Raw genomic sequence first — 10,000 nt, forward strand, 5'->3', positions numbered from 1 at the left:
GTTCTGAGTGGTTGTCAGGTCGTTGCTATGGAGTTCTGAGTGGTTGTGTGGTTGTTGCTATAGAGTTCTGAGTGGTTGTCAGGTCATTGTTATGGAGATCTGAGTGGTTGTCAGGTCATTGCTATGGAGTTCTGAGTGGTTGTGTGGTTGTTGCTATGGAGTGGTTGTCAGGTCATTACTATGGAGATCTGAGTGGTTGTCAGGTTGTTGCTAAGGAGTGGTTGTCAGGTCATTACTATGGAGTTCTGAGTGGTTGTCAGGTCATTGCAATGTGGTTCTGAGTGGTTGTCAGGTTGTTGCTATGGAGTTCTGAGTGGTTGTGTGGTTGTTGCTATAGAGTTCTGAGTGGTTGTCAGGTCATTGTTATGGAGATCTGAGTGGTTGTCAGGTTGTTGCTATGGAGTGGCTGTCAGGTCATTGCTATGGAGTTCTGAGTGGTTGTCAGGTCGTTGCTATGGAGTTCTAAGTGGTTGTCAGGTTGTTGCTATGGAGTGGCTGTCAGGTCATTGCTGTGGTGTTCTGAGTGGTTGTCAGGTTGTTGCTATGGAGTTCTGAGTGGTTGTCAGGTTGTTGCTATGGAGTGGTTGTCAGGTCATTGCTATGAAGTTCTGAGTGGTTGTCAGGTTGTTGCTATGGAGTGGCTGTCAGGTCATTGTTATGGTGTTCTGAGTGGTTGTCAGGTCGTTGCTATGGAGTTCTGAGTGGTTGTCAGGTTGTTGCTATGGAGTGGTTGTCAGGTCATTGCTATGGATTTCTGAATTGTTGTCAGGTTGTTGCTATGGAGTGGTTGTCAGATCATTGCTATGGAGATCTAAGTGGTTGTCAGGTTGTTGCTATGGAGTGGTTGTCAGGTCATAGCTATGGAGATGTAAGTGGTTGTCAGGTTGTCACTATGGAGTGGTTGTCAGGTCATTGCTGTAGAGTTCTGAGTGGTTGTGTGATTGTTGCTATGGAGTGGTTGTCAGGTCATTGCTATGGAGTTTTGAGTGGTTGTCAGGCTGTTGCTATGGAGTGGTTGTCAGGTCATTGCTATGGAGTTTTGAGTGGTTGTCAGGTTGTTGCTATGGAGTGGTTATCAGGTCATTGCTATGGAGTTTTGAGTGGTTGTCAGGTCATTGCTATGCAGTTGCTAAGGAGATAATTTCTAACTTTTCAAATTGTATGTGCAACATTTAAAAAATTATTCAATAATTTTGAACAACTCTAGCATGTAACTACTGATGAAATGTAATGTATAGTTTTATCAGATGTGTGTGTGCCGCATGTAAGCACTGGTTCACCTGTGTATCTCTTCCAGAAATCCTCCTGAAACACAACAGGAGAATCAGTTAGATCTCCATCAGCTCTTCTGCTGAACGAACAGCAGGCTCGTTTTAGTTCTGCTCACCAGTTGTTCGGGGACGCTGAAGATCTCTCGGGCCTCTTCATGCGAGCACACCTCCTCCAGACACTCCCGCTCCAGATCTCCCAGCTTCAGCTCCTCCAGGAATGAGTTCTCCCGTCGGACACGCTGCCGGAGCGCCCGGCTGGCCTCGGACTTACTGAGGAACACTGCAGATGACATTATAAACATGGATGAGAAGCACACAAACACAACCAGATCCAGGCCGTATCCAGATCAGATGGAGGACCTGCGCCTAGACATGACCACAACTCATGATCTAGTCAGCCGGATCCGGGCCGTATCCAATCTTAAACCAGACTGAACGGGATAAATATTCTGAATGATCCGATCCAATCTGACCTCTGACCTGTAACGCTGCCTGAATCATAATCACACACTGTTCGCTCGTTGGCCAGAGGAGAACTGAGACTGAGTCTGGATTCTCACAAGGTTTATTCCTCCATTCTGTCACTGATGGAGTTTTGGTTCCTTCACTGTCGCCTCTGGCTTTTGTCTTGCTTAGTCGACATTTAATATTCAACAATATTATTGATCTGCCTTTTGATAAATATAAAGGCACTGACACCATTATATGAGAACCGAACTGAGCTGGACGATGACATCACGGTTTTCTCCAGAACGCTATATATATAAATTAAATAAATAAATAACCCTTTTACAACAGAAATGAACCATCACTGAACTTTCTTAAGCTGGACTGTGACTCTATTTTCTTCTAGAAACAAACTCTGTTGCATTATTTTCCTGTTATCTCTGTAAAGCTGCTTTGATACAATCTGTGTTGTAAAAAGCGCTGTATAAATAAAGGTGACTTGACACACACACACACACAGGTGATCCAGACACACGCTCACCTGATGGAAGCCCGTAGCATTCTGGGATGGCAAACAGCGCCAGGATCATGTAGAAGAGCTTCACTGTGTTCAGCTTGGACTCCATGATGGTTTATCTTCTGGTCGAAGTCTGAAACTCTCTGTGCTCTGGACACTCGTGGGCGTTCGGACAGAAGATCATTGCACAATAATCCTGTGCGACTGAAGCGCTTCTGTGTGTCGCCAGCAGGGGGAGCCACTGACACACACACACACACACACACACACACACACTTCAACAACTATTACCTGTGATGCTCAGACGAACAGAAGCACCTGTCAGTGTTTTAATGTCTCGAAGTGTTGTATAGGCTACATCATTCTGTATTAATTATTCGTCTTCACAATGTTCTGCCGTTATTTCAGCACAAACTGCTTTTACATATTCAACAATATTATTTGCCTTTCTTGACACCATTATATGAGAACTGAACTGAGCTGGACGATGACATCACGGTTTACTCCAGAGCGGCTATATATATAGGCCTATATATACAGTGAGGAAAATAAGTATTTGAACACCCTGCTATTTTGCAAGTTCTCCCACTTAGAAATCATGGAGGGGTCTGAAATTGTCATCGTAGGTGCATGTCCACTGTGAGAGACATAATAAAAAATAGTATGATCACAATGTATGATTTTTTAACTATTTATTTGTATGATACAGCTGCAAATAAGTATTTGAACACCTGAGAAAATCAATGTTAATATTTGGTACAGTAGCCTTTGTTTGCAATTACAGAGGTCAAACGTTTCCTGTAGTTTTTCACCAGGTTTGCACACACTGAGGAGGGATGTTGGCCCACTCCTCCACACAGATCTTCTCTAGATCAGTCAGGTTTCTGGGCTGTCACTGAGAAACACGGAGTTTGAGCTCCCTCCAAAGATTCTCTATTGGGTTTAGGTCTGGAGACTGGCTAGGCCACGCCAGAACCTTGATATGCTTCTTACAGAGCCACTCCTTGGTTATCCTGGCTGTGTGCTTCGGGTCATTGTCATGTTGGAAGACCCAGCCTCGACCCATCTTCAATGCTCTAACTGAGGGAAGGAGGTTGTTCCCCAAAATCTCGCAATACATGGCCCCGCTCATCCTCTCCTTAATACAGTGCAGTCGCCCTGTCCCATGTGCAGAAAAACACCCCCAAAGCATGATGCTACCCCCCCCATGCTTCACAGTAGGGATGGTGTTCTTGGGATGGTACTCATCATTCTTCTTCCTCCAAACACGTTTAGTGGAATTATGACCAAAAAGTTCTATTTTGGTCTCATCTGACCACATGACTTTCTCCCATGACTCCTCTGGATCATCCAAATGGTCATTGGCAAACTTAAGACGGGCCTTGACATGTGCTGGTTTAAGCAGGGGAACCTTCCGTGCCATGCATGATTTCAAACCATGACGTCTTAGTGTATTACCAACAGTAACCTTGGAAACGGTGGTCCCAGCTCTTTTCAGGTCATTGACCAGCTCCTCCCGTGTAGTTCTGGGCTGATTTCTCACCTTTCTTAGGATCATTGAGACCCCACGAGGTGAGATCTTGCATGGAGCCCCAGTCCGAGGGAGATTGACAGTCATGTTTAGCTTCTTCCATTTTCTAATGATTGCTCCAACAGTGGACCTTTTTTCACCAAGCTGCTTGGCAATTTCCCCGTAGCCCTTTCCAGCCTTGTGGAGGTGTACAATTTTGTCTCTAGTGTCTTTGGACAGCTCTTTGGTCTTGGCCATGTTAGTAGTTGGATTCTTACTGATTGTATGGGGTGGACAGGTGTCTTTATGCAGCTAACGACCTCAAACAGGTGCATCTAATTTAGGATAATAAATGGAGTGGAGGTGGACATTTTAAAGGCAGACTAACAGGTCTTTGAGGGTCAGAATTCTAGCTGATCGACAGGTGTTCAAATACTTATTTGCAGCTGTATCATACAAATAAATAGTTAAAAAATCATATATTGTGATTTCTGGATTTTCTTTTTTAGATTATGTCTCTCACAGTGGACATGCACCTACGATGACAATTTCAGACCCCTCCATGATTTCCAAGTGGGAGAACTTGCAGAATAGCAGGGTGTTCAAATACTTATTTTCCTCACTGTATATATGAACAAAATAAATAAAAATACAGCAAAAACAAGCCATCACTGAACTTACTTCAGCTGGACTGTGACGCTATTTTCTTCTGGAAACAAACTCTGTTGCATTATTCTCCTGTTATCTCTGTAAAGCTGTTTTGAAACTCTCTGTGCTGTAAAAAGCGCTGTATAAGTAAATGTGACGTGAGTCACTACATCCAGATGATCCAGTCTTTCTGTGCACAGTAGGTCTGTCATCATTTACTCGCCCTCATGTTTTGGTTCATACAATGGAAGTCAATGGGGTCCAATGTTGTTTTGTGTTCCACAGTAGAAAGAGTCATACAGGTTTGGAAAAAACACGAGGGAGAGTAAATTATGATAATTTGAATCCCTTTCAGTGCAGTTTCCTTTGACTTAAATGAGTTGGTGAACATTCAAACAGTGTTTAGCATTTGCATAATGATTCATATATGGCATGTATCACTATATCTGGCCTCACAGCGTCTCTGACTTTCATTTAGCTAAAGCTATATAAGAAGCGCTGTGGTTTCCGTCTCGAGTTTAAACTGTAGTTTAGATCAGAACTCTGCGTGTGTCGAGCTACTGGAGGACTGAAGTCTCGTCTGTGAGACCACAGAGAGATGTGTGCGGTTTACACTGATCCTCAGAGACGCTGCAAACACACTCACTGCTGTCAGCTCTGACTGAAGATACACACACACTCACAGCAAATAATAATAATACATTTGATTTGTAATGCACTTTATATTTAAGCAAAATCCCAAAGTGCTACAATTTAAAAAACAACCAACCAAACACAAACAAAAACACAAAAGCTTGTTCAGCTTCACAAAATGTGCAAATAATCTGAATCAGAAGATCATTTATAGTAGAGCTTATAATAATCACGATCACAGGTCGAGCTGCAAGAAAACATAATAATGCATCATCAGACACAAATCTAACATTACATTCTGCAACACTGTGTCTGATAATCTACGGGAGACCGGTGGGATATTCCAAAAAAAGAGAAAAGAAAGATAGTTTTGCTCCAAACTCTATAATAAACCCTTCAATTTTAAATAAAATAATTTAATTTAATGACGAGTAGCAAGTTAAACTGTAAGAGTGTTCACGTACAGCTGACACAATAAGTTATTCATATTTGGTCGTGTTTCATAATTTGCATGTTTCTTGTATTATGTTTCATACACAATATGATTACACAACCTTGGTCAGACTTTAGTTTAGGGTGTAATTCACAACACTATTAGCTATTGCCTCAATAAACTCCTAATCACTGCTTTCAGTCAGGATGGATGTTTAGATTAGGATTGTAGGATTACGGGATGTAGAATATGATCATGCAGAATGAGGCATTAATATGTGCTTTATTCGCACTAATAAACAGCCGATATCCTAATCCTCGTGATATCATGATAATTAAAAACCCTCACTGAACCCTCAACTAAAGTGCAACCAAAATCTTTAACACATTTATAATAATATTCCAACAAATGTGATGTTCCCAGGCCGCGCGTCACTATTGGCCTCTACTGTATATACGTTTATTTAAATTAGCTTTAGGAAAAAGCTGAAGCGTGTTTAGATGTAATCCAGATATCTGATCATTATTCACTCCGTCTTTATAACAGATGCAGCTCTAATGTGAGAATTATGCAAGTAGGTCATGAAGCGCAGATGAGGGGAAGTAGAGCTGGAAACCTCATCTGTGGCGGCACTTCCTGTGTGTGTGTGTGTGTGTGTGTGTGTGAGTGTGAGAGTGTGTGTGTGAGAGTGAGTGTGAGAGTGAGTGTGTGAGTGTGTAAGTGAGTGTGAGTGTGTGTGAGAGTGTGTGTGTGTGTGTGTGTGTGTGAGAGTGAGTGAGTGTGTGAGTGAGTGTGTGTGTGTGTGTGTGAGAGTGAGTGAGTGTGTGTGAGAGTGAGTGAGTGAGTGTGTGTGTGTGTGTGTGTGTGTGTGTGTGTGTGTGTGTGTGTGTGTGTGTGTGTGTGTGTGTGTGTTCAGGTCTCCAGATCCCGCAGGATAGCACAGATTTGCTCCGGAGCGTCCCTTAACTCGCTCTTCCACGCCTGAGGAACGGCTGAGCCGATATACGCCGCCCGCGCGCCGAGAAGAGCTCCTAACGCTGCGCCGCGGTTACAGTTCTCACCTGCGGACACACACACACACACAGCGTTACACACACACACTTCCACCAGCAGTGCGAGAGACTGAGAGACGCACCTCCACAGTTGGTGTTGGTCAGGATTCCCTCCGTCACGTCATCATGAAAGCAGTACGCCAGATAGAAGAGGCTCGTCAGAGCTCCTGTGGCGACACACACACACACACACACACACACACACACACACACACACACACACACACACACACACACACACACACACACACACACACACACACACACACACACACACTCTCAATCAGAGGAGCATCATAGGAAGTTCTGTTGCATTTCTTGCAAACGAATTTCTGTATTATGAATTTAAGGTCAGACAAGTAATCTGTTGAGGTCAGTATGTAAAGAGAGACTACACTTCTGCGCACATATATATAAACACACACACCTATAGACTAAACACGTGATACACATGTGCGCCCTCAGAGTTTCACAGATTAGCGTTTTTGAACGTTTACACAGAGATGATCATGTTTTTTTTAAAAAATCAAAACTTGCACCGGTTTCTCAAACACAGTGTGTGTAAATGAGCCGGAACACATTAAGAGTTTCTGTTTCCTGTGAGAGCGGTGTGTGTTAGCGGCCCCTGAGTTAATCACTAATGATCTTTACAACGGAAGTGAATCAATCAAAACTAACTTTATCTGGACAATAACTTTATTCTAGATCTGCTGTAAAGCCTAAACACTCTCTGTTACTGTAATCTCCTGTTATCACTGTAAAGCTGCTGTGAAACTCTATACTGGTAAAGCGCTGTATAAATGAAGGAGACTCGACTCGGCTCAGGGTTTCCTAACCTTGTGTGTAGCAGGCGAGTCCGAGAGACTCCACGGCGCTCTGATGGACCTTCAGACGCTCGGCTGATGATGATGCTGGAAACCTGCTGGACACACACACACACACACACACACACACACACACACACACACACACACACACTCATCAGAACCAATCACAGACATCCAAGAGCATCATATCTTAAAGGGATAGTTCACCCAAAAATGAAAATTAGCCCATGATTTACTCCTAGGTGTATATGACGTTCTTCTTTCAGACGAACACAATCAGAGTTATATTAAAAAAATGTCCTGCTTCATAATGGCAGTGAATGGGCACCATTTTATTGAAGTCCATAAAAGTGCATCTGTCCATGTTAAAAGTGAAGCGAAGCGATGCGTCCGTGTTAGAAAAATATCCATATTTAAGACTTTCTAAAGTAAAATAATGAGCTTCTGGCTTGAGGGCGAGTAAATCATGGGGTCATTTTCATTTTTGGGTGAACTACTCCTCTAATACAGTATGTACCTCTCGGCCCGCTGTATGAAGCGCTGACTTGCGTCCCAGGCGTCGAGCGCGGGGGATCTGAGCGCGGCCTCGGCCGTCCGCCGCAGACAGGCTCCGTTCAGCGTCGCGTGAAGCGCTCGAGCGTACAGAGACACCAGCGGCTCCAGCTGCGCGTGAGGGTGAGTGAGCTTCACAAACTCCACCGCCGCACACACCTGCACACACACACACACACACAGGACCAGCGGACACTCTGATTAGCTGTGAGATGGTGTCAAGTCTTTTTACAGCACAGAGTGTTTCAGAGCAGCTTTACAGAGATAACAGGAGAATAATGCAACAGAGTTTGTTTCTAGAAGAAAATAGCGTCACAGTCCAGCTTAAGAAAGTTCAGTGATGGTTCATTTCTGTTGTAAAAAAGTTATTAATTTAATTCATTTATATATATATATAGCACAAACGTGAAAAAGCGTGTCAGGTGACTCACTGCTTGCTCCTCATTGGCTGAGGCAGACATTAGCAGGAAGGGAATGGCGGTGGGAAGGCAGCCGATGGCGTTCAGCTGTCCGTCGCTGCGGGGCGAGTTCAACATGCGCCTCGATCGCCGCTCCGCGAACTCCAGAACCTGCGAACACACGGGTCACATGATGCTGACGCCAACAGTGAAAAAATATAACTTTTTTGTTATAAATAAAAACAAGCCCAGCCCAGGTGAGGAAAAAGTAATGCAAAAGTAACGCAACGTATTACTTTTCTAAAAAAACTAAGTAAGGCAATATTGTAACGCATTAGATGTCACAGTAACGTTCCCCAGCACCGGCGGCGGCGACAGGTGTTCCGGCGCGCTCACCTCGCTGGGGGTCGTGGGTCGCGGCTCCCGCCAGTCGCAGAAGAAGCTCCGGTGGAAGGACTCCGCGTACGTGTCGGCGTGAGAGCCGGGACTCGTCAGGAACGCCACGTAATCCGACAGGACGGCGGCTCGCGCTGCGGGATCAGCGGCGCTGGAGAACGAGCCGGCGGACAGAACCTGGGCGGCTCTCAGAGCACACAGAACGTTCAGGGTGTTCTGACCCGCGTGCAGACCTGCAGATCACACCGTCACTGAGGGAGGGTTAGGGTTAGGGTTAGGGTTAGGGTTAGGGTTATAGGGGTGAGCGTGAGCCGGACTCAACGCTTCTCTCTGGAGCGGCTGACTTTCAGTTCATAATGAGAAAAGTTAATATTATAATTACGTGGATTCAGATATTTCATGTGTTCTAGCTCAAGCACACCTGGTGCAGCTAATGAAGCCCTTGATTAATGAGACAACTCCTGATTTAAGGGATTCTGTTCAGGGCGTTGAATAATTTAGAGAATGTGGAAGTCATAAAAAGTTGCATTTTCAGTTGAATTTGGGGAAACCACTTGAAACATCTGTTATGTTGAGCTATTTCAATTACTTTTGTTTGATTTGTTCATTGAAACAGCTGAAAGTGTACATTTTGACAATAAACCCAATTTGATTACAACTGTATGTATTTTTTCACATATTTTCCTCTAAACTTTCCCCCGCGCTCCAGTCTGAAAGCCCCTGATTGGTTGCTGGATTGGACACCTCAGACTGGAGGTTCAGTCACTCGTTCTCGTTACCTTGATGGTAGTGCACCGACCCACGCGGATCCATCCAGAACTTCAGCTTATCATGCAGAATCACGCTCCCCACCACAGGATCTCCAGACGAGCCGTTCGCACGGCCGCTGCCAGCTGCACACACACACACACACACACACACACACAGAGACAGACAGACACACAGACACACACACACACACACACACACACACACACACACACACACACACACACACACACACAGAGACAGACAGACAGACAGACAGACAGACAGACACACACACACACACACACACACACACACACACACACACAGAGACAGACAGACAGACCGATAGACAGACACACACACAGACACACACACAGAGACAGACAGACAGACAGACAGACACACACACACACACACACACACACACACACACACACACACACACACACACACACACACACACACACAGAGACAGACAGACAGACAGACACACACACACACACACACACACACACACACACACACACAGACAGACACACACACACACACACACACACACACACACA

The 10,000-nt window shown here is 44.7% G+C and overlaps 2 protein-coding genes across 3 annotated transcripts in view; both read right to left on the minus strand.

Annotated features, from left to right (window-relative positions):
- Positions 1 to 2,495, minus strand: part of f7l (coagulation factor VII, like) — a 17,940-nt gene extending 15,445 nt beyond the window's left edge. The window contains exons 1-3 of the mRNA XM_079864045.1: positions 2,260 to 2,495; positions 1,388 to 1,551; positions 1,281 to 1,305 (exon numbers count right to left, since the gene is read on the minus strand). Of these exons, the coding sequence (XP_079720171.1) occupies positions 1,281 to 1,305; positions 1,388 to 1,551; positions 2,260 to 2,344 (274 nt within the window). The 5' untranslated portion in view covers positions 2,345 to 2,495. The remainder of the gene's footprint in view (positions 1 to 1,280; positions 1,306 to 1,387; positions 1,552 to 2,259) is intronic.
- Positions 2,496 to 4,740: 2,245 nt separating this feature from the next.
- Positions 4,741 to 10,000, minus strand: part of LOC307154287 (uncharacterized protein) — a 12,107-nt gene continuing 6,847 nt past the window's right edge. Inside the window, exons 3-9 of one of the 2 annotated variants that reach the window (XM_079864051.1) lie at positions 9,464 to 9,577; positions 8,685 to 8,917; positions 8,322 to 8,459; positions 7,856 to 8,049; positions 7,348 to 7,430; positions 6,595 to 6,678; positions 4,741 to 6,520 (exon numbers count right to left, since the gene is read on the minus strand). In XM_079864051.1, the coding sequence (XP_079720177.1) occupies positions 6,372 to 6,520; positions 6,595 to 6,678; positions 7,348 to 7,430; positions 7,856 to 8,049; positions 8,322 to 8,459; positions 8,685 to 8,917; positions 9,464 to 9,577 (995 nt within the window). In that variant the 3' untranslated portion in view covers positions 4,741 to 6,371. Of the gene's footprint in view, positions 6,521 to 6,594; positions 6,679 to 7,347; positions 7,434 to 7,855; positions 8,050 to 8,321; positions 8,460 to 8,684; positions 8,918 to 9,463; positions 9,578 to 10,000 lie in introns of both variants that reach the window. The other variant, XM_079864050.1, reaches the window with a different exon arrangement.

The sequence above is a fragment of the Squalius cephalus genome (assembly GCF_949319135.1).
Source record: "Squalius cephalus genome assembly, chromosome: 2".
NCBI classification, from domain to species: domain Eukaryota; kingdom Metazoa; phylum Chordata; class Actinopteri; order Cypriniformes; family Leuciscidae; genus Squalius; species Squalius cephalus.